The sequence below is a fragment of the Vigna unguiculata genome, chromosome 2 (assembly GCF_004118075.2).
Source record: "Vigna unguiculata cultivar IT97K-499-35 chromosome 2, ASM411807v1, whole genome shotgun sequence".
Classification (NCBI taxonomy): Eukaryota; Viridiplantae; Streptophyta; class Magnoliopsida; order Fabales; family Fabaceae; genus Vigna; species Vigna unguiculata.
Genome location: NC_040280.1, coordinates 31,841,707 through 31,862,828, shown reverse-complemented (window position 1 = coordinate 31,862,828; position 21,122 = coordinate 31,841,707). Strand labels below are relative to the sequence as shown.

At 33.6% G+C, this 21,122-nt stretch overlaps 3 protein-coding genes across 4 annotated transcripts; all 3 read right to left on the bottom strand.

Annotated features, from left to right (window-relative positions):
- Positions 1 to 206: 206 nt before the first annotated feature.
- On the bottom strand, positions 207 to 6,246 carry LOC114173813 (signal peptide peptidase-like 2). The gene is made up of 14 exons (XM_028058439.1): positions 5,947 to 6,246; positions 5,587 to 5,745; positions 5,387 to 5,498; positions 5,115 to 5,234; positions 4,741 to 4,892; positions 4,452 to 4,634; positions 4,184 to 4,218; positions 2,855 to 3,011; positions 2,411 to 2,464; positions 1,525 to 1,617; positions 1,295 to 1,437; positions 951 to 1,021; positions 652 to 735; positions 207 to 529 (listed from the first exon to the last, which is right to left on the bottom strand). Exons 1-14 carry the CDS (start codon positions 6,091 to 6,093, stop codon positions 408 to 410), a joined length of 1,632 nt encoding a protein of 543 aa, XP_027914240.1. The 5' UTR covers positions 6,094 to 6,246; the 3' UTR covers positions 207 to 407.
- A 1,299-nt stretch (positions 6,247 to 7,545) lies between these two features.
- Positions 7,546 to 11,385, bottom strand: LOC114169767. 2 transcript variants are annotated; one of them, XM_028055073.1, is made up of 3 exons: positions 11,049 to 11,385; positions 8,540 to 10,450; positions 7,546 to 8,304 (listed from the first exon to the last, which is right to left on the bottom strand). In XM_028055073.1, the coding sequence occupies exons 2-3, from the start codon at positions 10,433 to 10,435 to the stop codon at positions 7,975 to 7,977; spliced, it is 2,226 nt and encodes a 741-aa protein (XP_027910874.1). In that variant the 5' UTR covers positions 10,436 to 10,450; positions 11,049 to 11,385; the 3' UTR covers positions 7,546 to 7,974. The 2 variants fall into 2 exon arrangements, with proteins under 2 accessions (XP_027910874.1, XP_027910869.1); XM_028055068.1 differs by having other exon boundaries at positions 8,540 to 10,458; positions 11,049 to 11,384.
- Positions 11,386 to 15,439: 4,054 nt separating this feature from the next.
- Positions 15,440 to 20,707, bottom strand: LOC114173943. Its single transcript, XM_028058639.1, has 8 exons — positions 20,322 to 20,707; positions 20,170 to 20,232; positions 19,164 to 19,961; positions 18,903 to 19,037; positions 16,727 to 16,810; positions 16,125 to 16,184; positions 15,954 to 16,040; positions 15,440 to 15,713 (listed from the first exon to the last, which is right to left on the bottom strand). The coding sequence occupies exons 1-8, from the start codon at positions 20,592 to 20,594 to the stop codon at positions 15,606 to 15,608; spliced, it is 1,608 nt and encodes a 535-aa protein (XP_027914440.1). The 5' UTR covers positions 20,595 to 20,707; the 3' UTR covers positions 15,440 to 15,605.
- Positions 20,708 to 21,122: the final 415 nt, after the last annotated feature.

Genomic DNA, 21,122 nt, shown 5'->3' with positions numbered 1-21,122 from the left:
TATTAACTGGGATCTATATTATTGCCATAACGCAAGAAGTCATCGACATGAGAAAATATATTGAAAGTCTTTCATCAATTACATTAATTAGAAATAAAATCATACACATGAACTATTTTTTATTTAGTTAAGATTTAAATGAAAGTTTTTTTTTTACTCATGATACTACATTAACTTTTATTTTAATTGTCTTCTTTTAATCTATATAATAAAAACATTAATTATCAAGATTTTGAATTGGAATGGAAGAAGTACAACCCATTAGCTTGGTCGTGAACAATTAGCGATTCCAACGCAGCACTATTGGAACAAACTCTACACTAAATGTAGACTATTTCTATAAATATGAGTCCCCTGTTTGTTTAAAGGGGATTGGTGCTAATTAAGGTACAAAAATTGTTACAACTTCATTCAGGGCTTAATTCTCCACTGTTTTGGAGTCTTAAATGTGGACAGGGTTTTTGAAATTCTCCATTTGTCCACAAACCCCTCAAATCTCCTCGCTTCCGCCCCAATGTCATCAAGGTTCCTGCATTAATCAATGCATGCAAAAGTAAGCACCTAACCATATATTACTGCACTTTTCTAGATACATTATGGTTTCAATTCTTTTTCATCTATTAACAAAATAATATCTTCCATGAAAAGTACCAAGGGTAAATGGAACGATGTATAGTAGTGCTGGTTGGCCATGTCCGTCCATCAAGTTTAGTGCCACATACGTAACTAAAAGACCTGTAACATTAGGAAAAAAAAGTCAGAACATGCGTATCTTACTACCTAAGATGTTTATTCAACAGGTTTTCTCACGGGAAAACAAATAACCATGCATGTCAGGGATCCTACTTTAAGGGAAAAGAAAGAGTTTCCCGTAAAAATTATTCTAATAGCTGAAGAAAAAAATGTTACTGAAGCAAACAAGAGACAAGTGATTGGTATTTGATTCTCACCAAAGCCATATGCAAACATTGCCCACAAGAAATATCCACCCCTAAGGCTCTTGTTTGCCAGCCAATCGTACCTGAAAACAAGTACCATTTTTATCAGAAAATCTTTGTCCTCATCTAAAACTTTCCGTTGTCAAACCAAAACAGTATTTTAAGATCTGGGAAATTGGTGTCTTAAGATCTCAAAATTCCTTTGTTCTACCACTTGAGGTTGTTATTGTGAAAGAAAAATTCCTGGAAACATTTTCCAGGACTGAAGCAAAGATTCCAATTCATAAAATTTGGAAACTGTTATTAAAATCAAATTTTGTATTGACACGAGTCATGCAAGAGGGGGGAAAGAAAACCTGAGTGAGAATGCCACCAGCATCCCAGGTAAAAGGATGTCTCCAAAACCTATGATGCTGTAGCCACCCCAGGGATCAAAAATACGTGGGAACTTTAGTAACATTGGAATTCCATCTTCTCCACTTCGATCACCTCGGGCTACCTATGAGAAAAAGTAAGCAGAATTAAAATAAGCAAATGCATAGGGTCTTGGTGATTGTCATGCAATAGAATGGTGCATAGTACTAACCACAATCATGACACTTTCCTTGAAGAACTTCTTTGAGATAAACACCCAAAAGATGTCGTAGATGAAAGCACAGCCGAGAAGAACAGTACCGACCTAATTCAGGAAACAGTCAATAAGTATCTTGGGGCCTATTTGGGATGCTTGCCAAGTTCCAAAATTTAGAAAAAAATAAAACCAATTTTAGTTTTATGATTTGTTCTTGTTTTTTGTGATGACCTTGGTTGCAACAATAGTCAATAGTACAGTGTTGGTGGTGATAGTAGTATTGATGTGATAGGAACTTGGTATTATGGATATGGACCGTATAAGTCCCACGTTGAGTGATATAAAATGTTCCGTAGAATAATTAAGTATTCGGCTCTCCACTTTTAATAGTTGACTTTTGAGGATGAGTTTTCCAAGTGCTTATCAAAAGTAGTATGTAAAAGACACTTTTTTTAAGTCTTAAAAATTAAGTTAAAAAGTGTTTTGAAACTTGGTTAACAATCAATTATACCATTTTAGCTTTTTTTGGTACAACTAAGAAATAAAAAAAAAAAAACAAGGATCAAAGTACGTAATCAAATGCGAATCATGTCAAAAGCTGATCTCAATTATCTTCATATGTTCACCAACATGCTAATATAAGCCACCACATTTTACCATTTTAGGTGAACAATTTTATTTTTTTTTAAATTTGCATTTGAAATAAAAAATTAAAAGCCTACAATCATCCAGAACAAGACCTAGATCTTCCCAGTAAAATATGTATAAAAAAATTGCGAAAGTAAATATCTAAATGCCCATTCAATGGCTTCTACTGAAAAGTGACAGAATTCAAGAATAATTTTATCATGGTTAACATAAAGCACAGCACAAACATCATAATGTGAGCTCAAATAATTACCTTCAGATTTGGTACATGTACAATCTGTAGAACTGTTATAATCAGTGCAATTCCCTGTTAGAGCAACCATGAAAAAGAATTTATGATTAAATGGACAGTATGTATAAAAAATAGCAAGCCAATGTCTAGTTATGTATAAAAATATAAACAAAATTTTCATATCACATATTTAAAATGGAGCAGTTCATTATATTTGTACAGTCGGGGCAAGGGAATATAATGAAAAATATGCATTTAGAAGTAAGGATCCAAAAGAAGCCTTCACCAAAACACCCATTTGACAATCCTGACAGGCCATTAAATTTCCTTGTCGTATGTAGCAGAGGCAAATGGCTGCTACAAATTATGCATATAAAGCACATCTAAATTATAACAAAAAAGACAAATTTCTTTAGATCTTGAGGTCTACATGATATGTAAGACTGGAGAAATATTTATCCTTACGAGTATATCTTGACAAATCCAGGCAAAGGAATTGTTACGATAAACTGCCCAAAGAACAGCAAATGTTGTACAGAATGGAGAAACAGCCAAAGTCAGGTATGAGATAGATCCCAAGAAAGGTACTTTGATGTATGCCTCTCCAGCATGCTTGAACCACCTGCACAGGAAATAATGTAAGTTTCTTCTTTGAGTTAACATTATGGAGGAAGTGACAAACAAATTGATAACTTCAATTAAAAAGGACATAAAGAATGAAAGAGTGGAAAATCAAACATTATGACAGAATAGAAATCCTTAAACTTTGCTCTACCAAACGTGAGGAAAGAAGAGAATAATTTACCTTATGACATGACTTTCAAAATTACAAGATAGCACTTGAAACATGTGTGTGCGTGTGAGGAAAGAAGACAATAATTTACCTTATGACATGATTTTCAAAATTACAAGTTAGCACTTGAAACAAGTGTGTGTGTGTGTGTGTAAAATGCAATAAGATTATCAACATCTCTTGTTATTCCTGCACATTACAATAAGTTTACTATATAATGTTATAACACATTTTCACAAAATTAACGAAACACCAAAATAAGTTCAATGAAGTCTTAAATACTAAAAGCTGATTTCACCTAGAAAATCCTTTTATCAGTCATTTAGTCAGCTTTGTGGCAGAGAGTCTGTGCACACATGTTTATGTGAGTGTGTCTCCAGAAAAATCTTATAATTTAATGATTTTCATGATATCTTCTGGAGAAATAAATGAGTGACAGACTTCTCGTAAATGTGAACATGACCTTTATTTTGCATGGTAAAATCATCCTAGAGTTATAAAATAGTAGTACAAAATACCAGGTCTACAAAAGAGATGGGAAGCAAGTGCACCATCACCATTGCACCATCTAAAAGAAATAAATGTGGGGGAACAGTTTGGGATTTGGAGAAGGATGCAAAGCTGGTCGTTCACCATACAGCTCACTTTGTTGCAGATTATGTGCAAGAAAAAGCTCATATTGGAAGGTTACAGTTACTTTTTTTCTATCAACGGCATACAATAGCTTACATGAATTTCTAGTCTAAGATTTGAAAATAATTGATTAAATATGCATTTAAACGAAAGGGAAAGATAACTGCTTAAGGCATAAAGCTGATCATGCAAATAAGAAGGCAACCCATCCAAAATCCAACAGAGGTCATAAAATATATATGTCAACCTCCTCATATCTCACATAATCAAAGAGGAATTGCTTAAAAATATAAAATATAACAACCTTAACAGATGGATACTACGACAAAAAATTCTTAATAACTTTCATTAAAGATAATATACCACACCTGGACAAAAGAGCAACCAAGCAAGTTTGCAAGCCCTACATACAGATACAAGAAAACACATGGTTACTGATGACTTGGTAGAGAATAGCATGCCAATGAAAGTAAAGACAGTTTTTATTTGGTAATGACAACAGAGAGTTTTTATAACATGCATTTGTGCTATGTCAAATACGTTATGTGCTGCCCTTCTTTTTCCTGCACAGATTTTTTTTTTTCTCACACCGATGCAAAAATATAAATTTTTGACTGATTTATTGGAAGTTAATACCTCAATCCCACCAATGCAGAAGAGAACAACCAGAACATCAATGAACCACGATGACATCAGTTTGTAAAGCATAAACAGGAAACATGAAGCAAATACAACAAAAAGGACTGCAGCTTTCACGTTCATATTTACAACTCCACTAACACTAGCATATTTAGTGTTAGGGATTTCATCTGAAGCATCCTAGAGGAAAAGAAGACATTGACAGTAAGTAGTGGGATAAAAAACGTATTAAGACAACAATGAAAATCCAACTTGAGGGAATACTGAAATAATAGGAAAAACAGACCTTTAGGAGCTTATCCTGTTCAATAGCTGCTTCTCGGGCTGTCCAAGCTGACCAATATGATGCACACAATATGGTAAGAACTGCCATCACCCAAAGAAATACTTCTGCTACGTCAACAGGTGGTCTACGTGGTGAGTATAGCTGCACAGACACTGCAAAACGGCAAAAAATAAAAATAAAAAATTAAAAGCTCCCCTCCCTTGCAGGAAAAACAAAAATAACGGTTGCATTGCAATTACAGAATCTTCTCATAAGCATTAAAGATGTTGTGACCATCACTTAGCTAAATGCATTAATCAGAAACTATTACAATTTCCCCATAGCTTGCACAAGAAAACATCCAGAGATATTTTGAAAATTGAAAGGAAGCTCACCAGATGAAGTATTTGTCAGCATTTTTTCTAGTCTTGCACCTGCATCCAGTGGAAGCATGACTGCAGGTATATGTATGTTCAAATCAGTTTCATCAGGATCGCAAACCATCTTGTAAAGTTCTGCAAACAAGCAAACAAATTTAGCATGAAAAGAGAGATAGGTGTGAGAAATAGACATCACAGCGGAGCAACTCCTCCAACTACTAAAATAACAACCCCGCACACACAAAAAAAAGCAAAAAGAAAAAAAAAATACTTGGATATCTTTTTACCTTTTTGGTTATTTATAATGAGGATGGCTGAAGCATTAGCATTTTGTGCAGTATTTGCCTTTCTTGTGAATGTACAGTTGCCTCGATCCACCATGATGACATCTCCCACAATCTGAAAGTTTAGACAACTACCAACATTCAGTACTTTGACACAGCAGTGACCAAAGTACACTACAACACGACACAACTGAAGAAAGAACCTTATTCTTTGGTGGGCTGCAACAATCACGAGGATCTGAAAGAATAAGGCGTGTATGTCTTGCATTTTTCTCTTTTGACACAATGGCTCTGCCAAATCTGGCACCCACACCAACAAATTCAGCATCCTCTACACCGTTGACCCAGGTTTGCACTTTTACCTGACAATTATAACAAGTTAATCGCAACTCAGATTGAACTCGAGGCTAATAAATAGCTCAAGAACTAAAAGCTCAAATATTTCTAATTCTGGACAATATGATTTTGATGGTCCATGACCACGCATGCCTCTAGTACCTGAAAAGGTGAGAAACCCAGAAACAAAAAGAGAAAAAGAATTGAACTTTGCAAAGTGGGTATACCAGAACGAACAGGTTCGCGCAACCCGGCTTCTTGGGTGTAGAATCGTCGTCATGAACTATGTCCCCAGCTAAGACAGAAGGGGCATCACAGAGAAGCAATATAACTGCAGAAAATAAGAGAATCGAGCAGATCTTCTCCGAAGCCATGGATGTAGTCTCGCTTCAACAAGATTAACAAATCATTACAAACTCATAGTTGAAACGAAGAGAGACAAACGTCGCCGCGTCTCCGAAAAATCCATGTTCAATTTTGATCCATTCGTTGGAATAAAAACATGAGGTATCGTACTGTTATTGTTAAAAGGGGAAATTACCTGCTTCATCAGGTGGTTTTAATTTCTAATTCGTACTTATCTTCCTTTCAATTTTAAAATATTCCTTCACATCTTTTAAAGCTCTAATAAAATAACAATACTAATCCCTCTAATTTTAAAAAATCACTCACATTTTTAATAAAACTACTTTCTCATTTTTATATTTTTTTTAATGAAGTAGTATTTACCTATTTTAATTTATCTACACTTTAAATAAATTTAAATACAAAACGGTTATTATCTTGTTGCATTTAGGGTCGACAAAGATAATGGGTCAATGGGATTGCATTGCACAATTAATAATGTTATATTGTAGTTAACATTGATTATTTTTGTAACGGAGATTAAGTGGATCTGGTCATAATTCAATAGTGATGTTTGACTGATTACATTCTAAAGTAAAAAGAGTTATTAATTGTTACAACTTTTGATATGATAGTAAGAGTTCAATGCAATAATTAGTATAAAAGTTAAAATCACAAGTTTGTTATCTATTGGGCAAAATTATTCAAGAATAGATCCTTATGAATTGCATAATTATCTCATAAGATAGGTCAGGTTGGTTGAGTCACATTCAAAGAGTGCAATTCCTAATCAAACAATTGCCAAAAGACAAATTGTTGGAGGTGGCATTAATTATTCCATGATAGATGTCAAGTGGACCCAATCACAATCGTGGTACTTGCTTGATTGATTACACTCTTAAATGACTCTTGCTTGATTTATTACACTCTTAAAAAAAATTATGTTTTGACTAACCGCTATTATATTACACTAGCTATATTTTAGATTTCGAGATATCTGAATTTATATGTTTGGATATATTATTTATGTTTGGTTTTACTTTTAGTTTTTCGTTTAAATTTCTAATATATTCTATTATAGATCCAGATAATTTCATATAACAGTAATGTGTGGATAACTTAATTGGTATAATTTAAACTAGAAGAAGAAAAAAATCACACTTTTATAATCCTGAATATTAGTCCCCTTGTCAGGAAGAGCTTACTTAAGAAACTTCTCTATAAGTAATTCCATAAAATAAAATAAAATAAATTAATGTTTTAATAAATCAAAATTAGAAAAACTAAAATAAGATCATTTCTAAAAATTAACTTATGCATACAATAATTAATTGACCCAAAAACAAAAACTTATTGTATAATTTTTTTAGAATGTTTGAGAAGAAATTTATGCGCAAGCCTTTGAAAAACAGTTGTGGTTGTGGTTTATGATCTACTCTGTCTTCCTGTTAAATGGAGATTCGTCTATGGTTTTGATCCCAAGCATTGAGAAGTTTTATTAAACAAATTAATAGATTGATTTCCAGTGTGATTTGGTTTCTGAATGTTTACATACAGAAAGGACTGGAATGAAGACTACAACCATTTTCTATCCTATACCCTCTTTTATCCCTTACAATATGGACAATATTCTGTTCTATTTGGTGTTACAAACTATGATTCACATTTTCTTCATTGTGGGTGACACTGTGTATATGTTTTTGACATCATGAGCAATGACCCAGACCCAGTTCAAATAAGCAGAAGCAGAGAATGTTGCACCTTCTACTTATATTCTTGTAAATCCTGTTCTCTGCATGGCCTTGCACGCACTTGCTTCCAACTCCAAGGTCATGCCAGCAATTGCAATGGCTTAAATAATGGACTCAAAGATCGCAGAAATATCTCACTTGGATCGAGTGTTTACACTTTTATACACGAGCAACAGGAGAAAAAGGTGGGTTTGGCACATAGGATCGAGGAATTCCTTTAGGAATCTTGCACACATTCTTTTTCTCACCTTTGGTCACTGAGTTCATCAATAACTCTACCTCCTCCTCAAGAAGCGTTTTCAATGAATTGCATCGAGAAATCTCTTGCCTTTTCTCCTGCCCCGCACCACCCAAGGTGGAGGTGCCATGCATAATGGCCACACAAATGGAGAAAGCTTGTAATGGTGATAACTGTGCATGGAAATCAACTGCATATTGCCCCTCTTCAACCATCGTCATGCCAAATGAAGGAGTTCGTTCTTTGACTCCCTAAGCACCAGAAGAAGAATTAAGTACCAGAGGAAACAATCAAAACCTTCCAAATGAAGTATGTTAAAAGTGAAGCACTGAATGAAACAGAGAAAAGCTCCAATTGACATCTTATGCAGATATGCAGATGCATGTCTTTGGAATCAGACCACTTAGCAAAATAGAGTCAGTATTCTATTCTGGATGCTTATATACAAAAAAAAAAAAAAGTTTTTTTGTGAAATTGAAGCTTTACCTGAGTGAAAAGTTCCAGAGTTTGATGTTCCTCCATAAGAGGGTTGTCCTCTACAAATTGAACACCAGGGTTGCCTAAAAGAATGAGGGGACATGCCATGTCCCAGCCACCACAATCACAACCTCCACCATGTTTCCATCGATCGAGTAATGATGAGGGACCCTTGCTATCAGAACTTGGAAAGCCATGGTTGCCAGTTGGTAGTACCACTTTCACCTGTTCTAGGACTTTTCCGTTGTGAAGGTTTTTTCTACTCTGCTCTGAAGAGATATCATTTTGTTTGAAATACGTTTCATCCTTTACTCTATCATTCCTTTCGCATTTCAAGCTTTCTCTCTTGCGAAAAGGAATTTGCAAAACAATGGCAGCCATTTCAGGGTTTGAATACAATTCTGTGGATGACAAAGGATGAGAATTTGAATTGTCACAACACGCATTGCTTGATATAGGTTTGCTTTTAGTTGCCAAAGTTTCTTCGTCTGGTCTCAAGGTTTCTCTCTTCATTCCTACACGGGAATCTTTTAGAGTGTCAGAACAATTTTGCTCGCTGTAAGACTTTTTTTCCGGCGAAACACTTTTTCTTGAGCGTGCAAGATCAAACAACACAAATTCTGTCACCATAGAGTTGTCAAACATTCCAACTCCTAATTTCGAACATGAATCAGAGGAAACTAGCATCTGTGCTACCATTGATGAATCTTTGTCAGAATAATGGGATCCAAAGTGAGAAGCCGTACTTTTCTTTCTATTATCCATTGAGTGAAAGGTATACACCCAATTGAAAGCATTGTCTGATTTCCAGGTCTTTGCCACAAAGACATCTTCAGGGCACTTTACCTTGAACTCAAAAACTGGCAGTCCATGTTTGTTTTTCAATTTGAGTTTGCCATGAAGATGAACAGGTGAACATGACAGACCTGAAAACAGGATATCTCTATTGATAAACTCAGAAATAATGTCAGATTGTTTTGCTGTCTTAGAGAAGTCATTTAACAAAGATCTCTGATAAGTCCTGTTTCTTGTAAAATTTCTAGTTCGAGTTGATTTGACCTCAGTTTCCAGCACAGAACTCACTGGGCTAGTCAAAGTTTTCGAATTTGTGAATGGAGTTAACCTTTTCCTCATAGAGGTGAGTGAGACTTTTGGACTTATTCTTGGAGAGCAGTCACTCTCAGAAGGAGATTGCATGTGAGAGATTTCAACTATAGAAGAGACTGCCTTTTGAAATCCATGAACTGAATCATTTTTAAGATGATAATTACCATCGATTAGTGAACAAGCAACCTTGTCACCTATGCTTTCTGTATTCATAGAACCAATCCCTTCTACAGCACCATATTTTTCATCCCAAACATCCGAATGTAAGCAAAATTCAATATAGCCATTTGAAGCGTCGTTCTCCATTCCAGCCCAGGAACCAGAAACAGATGGTGATGGTGAAGCTAAATTTGAGTCCTGATATATTACTGAAGGTCTCTCGTCCATACTTTCATAATCTGAACCACACAGAGAATCAACAACACTACCCGAAAAAGAGGCATCACTACTCCTAGATGAAATTTCTATTTTTTTCCTTCCCCTCATGGTGCTCATTTTCTTTATACTTATAACTTGCTCTGAAGTCTCATACTTGGCACCTTTTCTAATTTCTAAATTACCTTCCAGTCCATGAGATCTAAAGGGAAAGCTCTTATGTGAAGAAGAATTACGGGACCTACCAAAATTGATGTCAGCAAAGTTCTCTTTAAGTTTCAAAAAATCATCTTTCCCAGTGGGTTTCCCATTTTCATATATTTTCTTCACATTTAAACAATATTGCTGAGATGGAAGAACTGTATCGGGACTAAGACCAACGGAAGACTTGTCGTTCAGATCCAACTCCAATTCTTGCCCCATTCACAGACTACAACCCTGCAATACTATTCAAAAAGAAAATTAAAACAAGAAAAAACGATTACTTTGCAAGAGAGAGATCAAATTGCACACAATGTTGAATTTGGTGTGTGATTGAAAGAGCTTTAAATCTTGTTTTGCAACTAATCTACGAATATTTAGCTCAGCTTCTCAGTAATAACAAAAATATCAATAATGATTCGACCCAAAAATTTTAACACAAACCGCTGAAAATCACAATTGAAACAGAATGTGATAATACTTCACAACAAACTGCTAAATGCAAGTCAGAAACGCCACCTACACTGACAACATATATCAACAAACTCCCAATTGCAAACAATTATTATTGTGAAAGAAGAGAGCGTCCCACCAGTGTAATCAAAAGTTAGAAACTGGCTTGCAGAAAAGCTTGAAAGATAACATTTTTTTACTCCCCCCAAAATAAATTGCAAAAGGAGAAGGTAAAAACATGTGTAACACCCCAGAATTTGAGTAAAGTGAGTACAATACAAGGATGTTAGAGTGAAAAATTAAAATAAAGCTCGCTTTACCACCAAACCATAACAGTAGAAAATTACAAGAAATGAAAAGCAGCTAAAGGAAAGGGCCATACTGAAGTAGTTGTTGGAGAAGTGATGAAAGAATGAGTGTCAACACACAATCATTGTCTCTAAACTTGATAAAAAAGTCTCCAAGAGTATAACCGAAGAAAGAGCAATCCTTCTTCTTGGCTCCTTGGAAAATCAGAATTCCAAAACAAAAAGCAAAGACAATGGGAAGAAGAAAGAAGAATAAGAAGAAGATAATGGTGTGAAAAAGTGAAGGTAGAACGGTAACTGGAGAAAAGAGAGGAACAACGAACTCTCTCTCACACGAAAAGGAGGGGAAAGAAGAGACAGTGAACAGATGATCTTCTGTACATGTCTATACTAAAATTAAAGCTGTTGTCCTCAAACACCATCATTGTGCTGTGTTCTCTTTTTCTCTTCTCTTTTTTATTATTATTTACTTCTTTTTTCTTACATTCTATTTACTTATTCAATTCTATTCATAAAAATGTTGAATATATTATTTATTTATTAAAATTTACACAATGTGATTTTTTATTCAACTACATTAGAAAAAGGCAAAAAAAAACTCAATAAACATTTTGTTACTAAAAAATAACATCGAGAGCATCATAACCAAGTTGAATAAATTAAAAATTCAAATAGATAAATAAAATTAGTTAATTTTATTATCAAGTTTAATTAGTCGGATAGTATCCATTATTTATTTAAATATATCAGTTTGTTATCTATTTTTATAAAGGTGTCAATTAAGTCTAACTTTTGAAAAGATACCTAATTAGATCATTTTTAGCCAAAAATTATTAACACAGTTAACAATATTAATGTTTAAAATGATTTACTTAAGTATTAATAAAATTTAACGATAAAAATCATGAATTAAATTAACAATTTTAACAATCTTTATAAAAAAAACCTAATTAAAACACTTTTTCAAAAATTAAAATTAAATTAATACATCTTTAAAAATAGCACCTCACTAATTAAACCTTATTATTTATCCTTTTTGTGTCTCATTCGATGATCGGCATGTGGGACCAATGAAGCACGGTAAAGTGCGTGCGTGCAGGCATGTGAAAAGACAAATAAGCCCATAAAGGGTGAAACTATTCTGCCGTACACAGAGCAATTCCATGAAAATAATAATTGATCTCTGTGCATACAATGATGATAAGATAATAAGAGGGAATTTTTGGTCAATTTTATTGCCCACAAAATTGTTCGGTTTTTTTAGAATGTTATAATAATGATAAGATAGGTTAGGGTCATTATAGGAAGCAGAGGCAGAGGTGTGAAATGACCTACAATTAGAAAAAGACAAAAGAAGAGGACAATATGGTAAAAATGAAAATATGGTTGAACTGCATGTGCTTGGATTGATGTGTGACGTCATTTTTAATACTTTTACTAATTTCTTAGCATTAAACAAGAAATAGAATATTAACTGGCTGAAGGTTAAACACAAAAACAGTAGTTAGGATCTTACACATTGTTTTGACCATAAATCTATAAGATAGAGGATGTTTATTGAATTTTATTTTTTTCTATTTAGATATTTAGATAGAGGATTTTTATTTTAACTTTATAAATATTGAAAAAAAATCACTACATATTTTACTAAAAAACTCTATTTGCATTTGAAAAAGAAATAGTTTCATTTTTTGATGTTAATTAAAAAAATATAATAAGTATTAACTAAAAAATAGTTATTTTGATCGACATCAATAAATAAGAAATCTTAATAACTAAAATGTAATTTAAATCAAAATTTTAACAAAAACTAGTAAAAAAAACAGTGTTGTTGATATTAATAAATGGTTTTTACTAACGTTAACTTAAAAAGAATTATTTCCTTTAGTGGTAGCTTGAAATCAATTGACATAACTCTAAATACTACATGTTCTTGTTAGTTAAAAAAAACTTGTGTTTGACATAAGAAAAAATTGTCAATATTGAAAAAAGAAATCCTAATTAACATAAGAAATAACAATGACTTCAATAGAAAAAACACAACTTTGATGATCATCGGTGATAAAGAATTAAGATTGAATTTAATCTAAAAAACAAACCTCTAATGATATCAAATGAAAAAACAATGTCAAGTCGTTAAGTCAAATAAAAAAGAAAATATAAAAAAAATATATGGATATCAAAGTGGATAAAGTGTTAAAAAGTTTAAAATATTACTTTGTTTATGAAGTTTGAATTTTTTTTAATTATACCAGTAAAAATACATGCGATTATTTACTATAATAATAAAATTATAATTATTATAACAAATATGAATATATTATAATTTTATTGTAGGTAGTATTTTATTTATTTTGTATATAATCTTTTATTATAAATAGTTGTTTTAATTTAAAAATGATTAACTTAAAAAGAATTAAAAAACATTGTTAAATTAAAAAAAAAAACAGTCACTTAAAGTCACTTAAAGAATAAAATTGATAAATGGTAATAAACTTGAAAAAAAATGTATACCAAAATACGAAATTCTATAATATATATATATAGTTGTCCAAATGAGTAACTTGACCTAATCTGGCTTGATCCATCACAGGTTAATCACTTAGTGAGTCAACCTAACCCAACTCACTTAATAGCAAATCAAAAAAATTCGAATCTGACTCGGTCCATCGCAGGTTGGTAAGTTAAACGGGTTGACTCATGAGCTCATTTAATTAAAAAAAATACAATTTTTATATTTTTTCGGTTAAAACTAAACTATAATTCTAATTAAAATCTAAATAAACTTCGATATAATCTATCTAGAAACCAAAATAACAAAAATTTAAATTATCTATGTATTGGCTAAAAAAAACACCTTAACTTGACCCAAATGCAAAGCTCAACTTAACAAAAAACACGTGTGTAACTATTTATTTACAGGTTCAGTCCGAATGAACCGGATTCTAGATGGGCCGGATTGAGTCATGGGTTCCGATCTATTTTGAAAGTTATATATATATATATATATATATATATATATATATATATATATATATATATATATATATAATACATTCTTACAAGTTTAAAAACTTAATTTCTTTTCTTAAAAATTTATCCAAACATATCACAAAAATATTTTAAAATCTATTATAAAAATAAATTATCCTCGAAAACGTTTTCCTAAATAAATGTATATTTTGAAGGATGTTTCTTTTTGTTAGTATTTGACATGCGAGCATGGGACTTGTCGGAGGTTAGGCTGAATGAGGGAATCGGATGGTTAATCAAGAGATGGTGCAACAAGGAATAACAGGACAACAAATAAATAATTACACTAAAGGAAAGGACTTATGGATAACTTTATTTTCTCAAAGACCAGTTTTATAAATAACGAATTTCAAAAAAAATCACGTTGAATATGTTACTTGTAATGATGTAACACATGCATCTGAACCATTAACTCGCTTAACATCATTACAGTGCGTCCACACGATGAAACATGGAAGAAAAGGTGCATGCATGAATGAGTAATGAAGGAGAAGTTGGTCAACCCCGGTTTTACATTCCCTTGACTTTACTTGTTCCAACTGTGCTCCAAATTATGCAAAACATCTCAAGCATGAAATTGGTTCTAATTCTAAACGACAACGTGTGTGATGTCAAGGTTCTCTTGCTCCAACTGTAGCAATTGGTTGATGATAAATTGAATATCGTCACGCTGAGTGGTCACCGTCGCACTAATGGTGCCCATCATGTTCCAACCTATAATCATGTCATGTCAAAGTTTGTTCTGAGGTAAAATAAGTTCAACTTTCTTCCAGTGCGTGAAAAAACATTGAATTCACGCTATGACTTACTTGGATCACATGTTGCCAAGATTACTATTGTTTAGGTTCTTCCTTAGTTGGGGTGGTCATTAAAAAGGTAGGTGTAGTTGTAACTTCAAATAAAAATAAAAGACTTTCCCATATCATATAGGCTGAGATTTGAATTACAGAAATATTATTAGGGTTTATACTATTCAGCATTAGATTCATCCATTGTACACATTTTATGTAAGTGGTCCTCACGATCATAGGTAACGTCATACAACGAAAAGTCTCATTTACTCTTACGTTGAATGCAGTGATAAGGAAGGGGCTAAACACAAATACAAGCATGTTATTGGCGTACTTGACGTATAAGCCATGAGGTAACCTATGGGGATGGGGGGAAGGCGTAATGTATCTAAATATGCATCAATTTATACCCATTAAACCACTGGTATCTTAATTTTTTTTAAACCACCGGTATGAGTTTTAGTATTTTTAATTTGCCCACGAAAGACTTTAAAAAGTTAACACCTATATATGTAAGAGGTCAAATTAAGGAATTCACTGTTATGACAAACATTACCTTTACAACGTAGAAGGCAACATCAGTCAGTTAATGTGAAGTTTACCCAACACAACCGCTTTTTGCATGGAACGCGAAAATCAAATAGGAGAACTAAATCTATTTATAAAAAATCTTTTGCTATGATGTGACTAAACACTGTACAAGATACATACATGTTTACAGTCATCTTTATACGACTAACTTGCCAAATAATTTCTGGAGATATACGATTAACTTGTTTTGTAAGAGATTTCATTGGCTGCAACAGACTACGGCGCTGTGCCTGTGTTTCTTTTTGAATCAGATGAATCTACGATAGGCATAGACACCTCATCTCTAGAGGCATACCAGGAATGACCGCATGAAACGCATTCCAACTGTATAGGCAAAGCAACAGGCAATCAAACCCACAAAAGTGTACGACATAGTTTTGGAAAGAAAAATTATACTATGATTTCCATTTTTTACTCTCATACTTTATCTCTTGACGTGACTTAAAAGATAGTGATACATTAAGCAATAATTCACACTAAATCACATCAGGAAATAAAGAATAAGAGTCAAAAATGGGAATTGTAGTATGATTATCCTACGGAACCAAGTTAAAAGATGCAAACCTGATATCGTTCATTATTTCCAGCATGGATAATCTCTCTCAACCCCACCTTACATTCCATGCATTTTGGGCAGCGGCCATCTGTCATCTGTTTCAGAGGAAGTAAAGCTGTTAACGTATATCTTCACACTAAATAGTTAATGACAATAAAATTGTAGAAGGGAAACCTTACTTGCAAGTGTTGGGTCTCGTCAGATTTCTCCTTGGTTCTTTTGTCAGCAACCAAACCCTCCTGAAGTTCATATGTTTAGCATATGCCATAAGAAGTGATGCATCAAAGGGTAGCTCAATCTTTTACAAATGCAACTTTTAGGCTTAATCCATTTATTCAGGAAAAGAAAAATACAGCTTCAACTTGACTTGTATATAACTTGATTAATTTTGCTTTTGTGAAAATTTTCCTTAAAACTATTTTAACTTTTTATATGTTATATTATTTAATAGATATTTTAAAAATGGATAGTAATCTATAAAATAGAAGTACATGTTTGTCTGGTGGTATTATTATACAGTAGAATCTATGTAATCTTCATTTTTCTAGTTTTCTAAGGTATAAATAGGTTATTCAGGAACTACTTTCGAGTTATAAAGTTCAGAATAATCGAGCCTAGCTTGACAGGTTTAATTAATTTAAAAGATGAACTCAGATTGAGCATTTAACAAGTCGAACTCAAGTAGTTCACAAATAACTTAAACAAGTTCACCATTTCATCACAAACAAACAACTCAATGGTTGAATTGATTTTTTGTAAAAGATGTGGACATATATCATACCTTTAATTCATTGGGTGTCATGTTTAATATTTTTGAAGGTTCCAACTCTCCGCTTAATAAACGGCATGCTAACACTGCATTTTTCTGCAAAGAACAAAAATTAACAATATAATCAATTTATTATTTTTGCAGGAAAGAAACATATACATGGATATTGAATAGTCGCTTTAGTTGTGGTCATCCCTGACCAAACCTCATGCAGTCTCTCAGAGGAGATTGTCAATGCCTCAAAAAAGGCTACCTACAAAGGACTGACCAAAGACTGACTGGGTCAAGCATCATGGTGTTCAGCCAACAAGGCGTCGATTCTTAAGGGCTTAAGATAATGTGGTATACCATCATACAACTTGGCCAATCGTCAACATACAAACCAATTTGTGGGATTAAATTAGATCTTAAACTTAAATGCTAAGACAGTAGTAGAGCTTAAGATTATTGTCAAGCTCCAAGCCCATCACTAGGGAATGAGTACTAGGGTGTTGGAAAGTCATTATAATAGCAATCACCTCCAGCTCAACTTAATTGTAGCCTATTAGAGATGGTCGTAAATGTCTAAAAAAAGGTCTCCCTTTGATGACAGGATTCATCCGAAAGATTTAGCAAGGATTGCAAAATACATCCATCAGGTCATCCACTTGTAAGGGTTGAAAATTCAACATCAAGACCTAAATAGTGCTTATAGATTTTTGGTGATCCTTACCAAAGTTGAGTTACACCTTGACCGAAAATTCAAAATAGTATCATAATATATACTAAATTCATTGTTAAACCACCTACATTACCATGCTCTTAGCCAATAGCTTTAGGCATGAGTTGGGGCATAGGCGAGTCTCCTAAATTGTGATACCACTATTCTGCCTTAATAGCATTTATCAGAATTTGTTGTGGGTGTCTAGAAAAATACTACCTGTGAAGAAGCTAACCTAAAAGATTGAGTGAAACATCATCCTGTGCAACCAGCGAGCCATAAACTCTTACAAGGTTGACATCGTGCATTCAAATAAAGATAAACCCTAAGTAGTTCTTCTAAAACTTGGAAAATCCTCACATAGATTCACACAAAATCAATTTAGTGGGATTGAGTTAGACTTTTAAGTTCAAATTCCAAGAATAGATTCACACAGATTTCTCAACCCAGAAATATCAAAATCACAAGTTAGATGATGCATGTAATGTAAGTCAGAATATATAATTATTGTTACAGCTAAGGTCATCTTTAATGCAAAAACGAATTTTGGGTTCTCTGCATTTTTGTGGACCCTTTACTGACAACTCAGACTTAAGAAATTGAATAATTTTTAATTTTAACATTAAAACTTCAATATGGGTTCTTACGTTTATCTTTTTTCTTTTCCTCGTTTTTAACTCTCACATGATGCAACACTCCTTTCACTTCCCCCCTTCTCCATACCCTCCCCGATCCTTTTCTGTCACATTATCACACATACTCTTTTGTCCTCCTTGGACATCTTAACCAGCTGATCCAAATTCTCCCCTCTCCCTTTCCTCCAATGGAAGGATCTGGACACAAAAACACAAAGAAAGATGGTTGATTGAAAAAAGGATGTGCCTAAACTGTGGGTGCTAAAAGGATGACAACTCTAAAAGATGCAGACTCAACTGCAACCATAGGTGCCATCATGGATGTGGTGGTGTCAATATTTCTTATTTGCCCTCCTCTATCAACTATATCTGGGATCCAAAATTTATTTTTTATTTTCAATAACAGTTCTTATGGGTTCTTCAATAAGAACTGATTCTCCACCATGGAAGCCAACTCACTCTTCTCCAACGGAAAAACATAGCAAAAACAGGTTCTTAGATTTAAAAATTGTCGTAAGAACTGTGATAAAGATGTTCTAACTAGCTTTTCCCATTCTTTTCCATCGTCCGAAGAGAGAACAGCACATTGATATACATAGTGTGTTTCATAAATATATAAATTACTTAGTATGCAATAGCATTATCATCCAACCTTCCAACTTATCATTTGTTAAATAGAAAGATAATAAATGGTCCATATATGTAACCTCTTAGACACTACTTTTAATAGATAACATAAACAACGATCAATACAAGTTAAAAAGTTCCACCTTAGAATTTAGCAGCAATATTAATCCAACAGTTAAAAATATCTGAAGCATATAACTTGTATATGCAAAAGTAGTCTTCTGACCTGCAGATTAAAAGCTAATTGCCTCAACTTTTGGTTGTATTTCATAAAATCTGATGAGAGAGCGTCATGTGAAGCCTTTTCGAGAGAAACTATGGCTGAAACAGCAGCATCTGGCCAGATAAAAGACTTGGAATTCTGTAAAAAAAAAAATTGAGGTGGGAGATGAGGGAAAGAAACTAAATTAATATTATCCGATAAGGAAAAGATATATTTAAAAAACAAAATAAATAAAACGACTAGTTCCTAACAACCTAATAATACCTTCTGAAACTTATCTTGACAGTCGTTTAGTGACTCTGAACTTATATGCTTGCTTCCACCGTTGATTTCATCAGAATTGCCATTTCCCAATCTTTTGTCCCTTTCTTTGCTAGCATTACAATCACACACGTACTGAATGCGTTGAAGCAACCTCTCCAACCATTTGTCTCGATGGCTATCTCCAGTTAGCGCGTTGAATTCTACCAATATGCCATAATACTCTGAGGCATTATTAGTTACACAACTCACTGGTGTTTCTGATTTTGGATGCTGTTCACTCCTGGGTGTTTCTGATTTTGGATGCTGTTCACTCCTGGGTGTTTCCTCCTCTTCCTTTGAAGCATTGGGAGGTGAAAGACTTTTTCTGTTCAAGCTTCTTCTATGCTTTATCTGGTCCTCGTCATAATCAGGGGCTTCCTCCTTAGGCTCAATGTCAAGAAGTTCACCGATACGTTCCAGAGTCTTTTGAACAAGCACATCAATTTCTTGCTGCTTAATATCCTCATAGTCCTTATCACTCAGCCTCCAGAGCTTTCTTTCCACAGTGTCATACACCTTCTGTACAATAAAACCAGGGTGATCCTTACGTTTTGGAAGCTGTTTGTGTCTGGGAACAAAATGCACAACACACTTATGCATAACAGACTCCGCAGGAACATCATCACGATGAAAACTATAAAATAGCTCCCTCGTATCACACGATTGCCAGTTTCCACCACCTTTTTTCTCAGCTTCTTCTGGGCGATAAAACCATTGTCCCGTTACTTTCACGTTGCCACTGATAGACTGTGTAATGTCCTGACAGCAGAAAAACGTCTAAAATTCAAGTCCCTTGAAAGAGGATAAAAGGTGCAGAAAACCCTCCCTAACACCAATGCAACACAAACAGGTATTTGATAAAGAGGACTAACAATTATTTATCAGGAATGAAGCAATTGAATTAACAACCCTTTTTAATGTAATGTCACAATCAATAGCAATGGAGAAGGGAAACAGATAACAGTACCTTAATAATTGCAACATATGGCTTTTGGCCTTTGTCCTCCGGTACAAGAAGAACAGGATCCTCCTGCACAAACCAAAAAAACCCTGAATTGGAACCATACAGTGGTCATAGAATCCCTACAATTGAAAAATTGATGAGAAAAAGGAGCTTACGAGAGTATATTGGATGCCATCGAACTCGAAGGAATCATAGTGCCTTTTCCTGCCCCTTCCTTTTCCCGAAACCCTAACAGGCTCGCCAATAGGCTTAGCGTCCTCCAAGGGTGGAGGCGGTTCCGGTACCTCATCTTTTTCTTCCTCTTCATTCTCGTCGTCATCGTTATCTTCCTCAAGAAGCCTCATCCTCTTGCGCGTGGGTTGTGGTCGTGGTGCTTCGTCTTCGTCATCGCTCGTCGCCACCCGAGTCAGGCGTCGACGATTCACCATCTTCCAATTTTCAACTACGATCACCGTTTCACCTTTTCAATGCCAATTCAAAACCCCCCTACGAAAAATGAATATTCTGCTCAAGGTGAGTCAACAACAACACATAATACTCCTCTCTCTCACCCAACCTAAACCCTTTTTTATTGTTTCTCAAAATTTAATTTCTATACAGTCTAATTATTATTACACTTAGTTTTACTTTTATCCTCTTTTTTTATTTATTAACTTTCTTATGGTCTTTTATTCTCGTTTACACGAATTTATTAAGGAGCTTTACTATTATTAGATGTAATGTGATGAGGGGTGGAAAAGAAAAAAAAAACAGTTATTTAAGTTAAGTGAAGGAGACTAAAAATAACAAAGCAAAATAATTGTTGTATTATTAGTAATTATATTTTCTATTTATTCATTATTTAATATAAATTTCAATTTTTAATTATGATTATTATAAATAAATAACATTAATGAAATATTTATGATATAACTAATAAAATATTAAGTGACATAAATTTTATTCAAATATCTATT

Bases quoted from the DNA above. Each gene is read 5' to 3' on its own strand.
- LOC114173813 (XM_028058439.1), bottom strand. From the start codon at position 6,093: ATGGCTTCGGAGAAGATCTGCTCGATTCTCTTATTTTCTGCAGTTATA. The intron at 4,635-4,740 runs GTCTGTTTTTCC...CTTTTCCTCTAG, and splicing joins AACAGGATAAGCTCCTAAAG to GATGCTTCAGATGAAATCCC. The intron at 1,618-2,410 runs GTAATTATTTGA...TTCCTGAATTAG, and splicing joins TACATGTACCAAATCTGAAG to GTCGGTACTGTTCTTCTCGG.
- LOC114173943 (XM_028058639.1), bottom strand. From the start codon at position 20,594: ATGGTGAATCGTCGACGCCTGACTCGGGTGGCGACGAGCGATGACGAA. The intron at 19,038-19,163 runs GTATTATTAGGT...TTTTTTTTACAG, and splicing joins GTCAAGATAAGTTTCAGAAG to AATTCCAAGTCTTTTATCTG. The intron at 15,714-15,953 runs GTTTGCATCTTT...TTGCCTATACAG, and splicing joins GAAATAATGAACGATATCAG to TTGGAATGCGTTTCATGCGG.
- LOC114169767 (XM_028055073.1), bottom strand. From the start codon at position 10,435: ATGGGGCAAGAATTGGAGTTGGATCTGAACGACAAGTCTTCCGTTGGT. The intron at 8,305-8,539 runs GTAAAGCTTCAA...TCTGGTGCTTAG, and splicing joins CTCTGGAACTTTTCACTCAG to GGAGTCAAAGAACGAACTCC.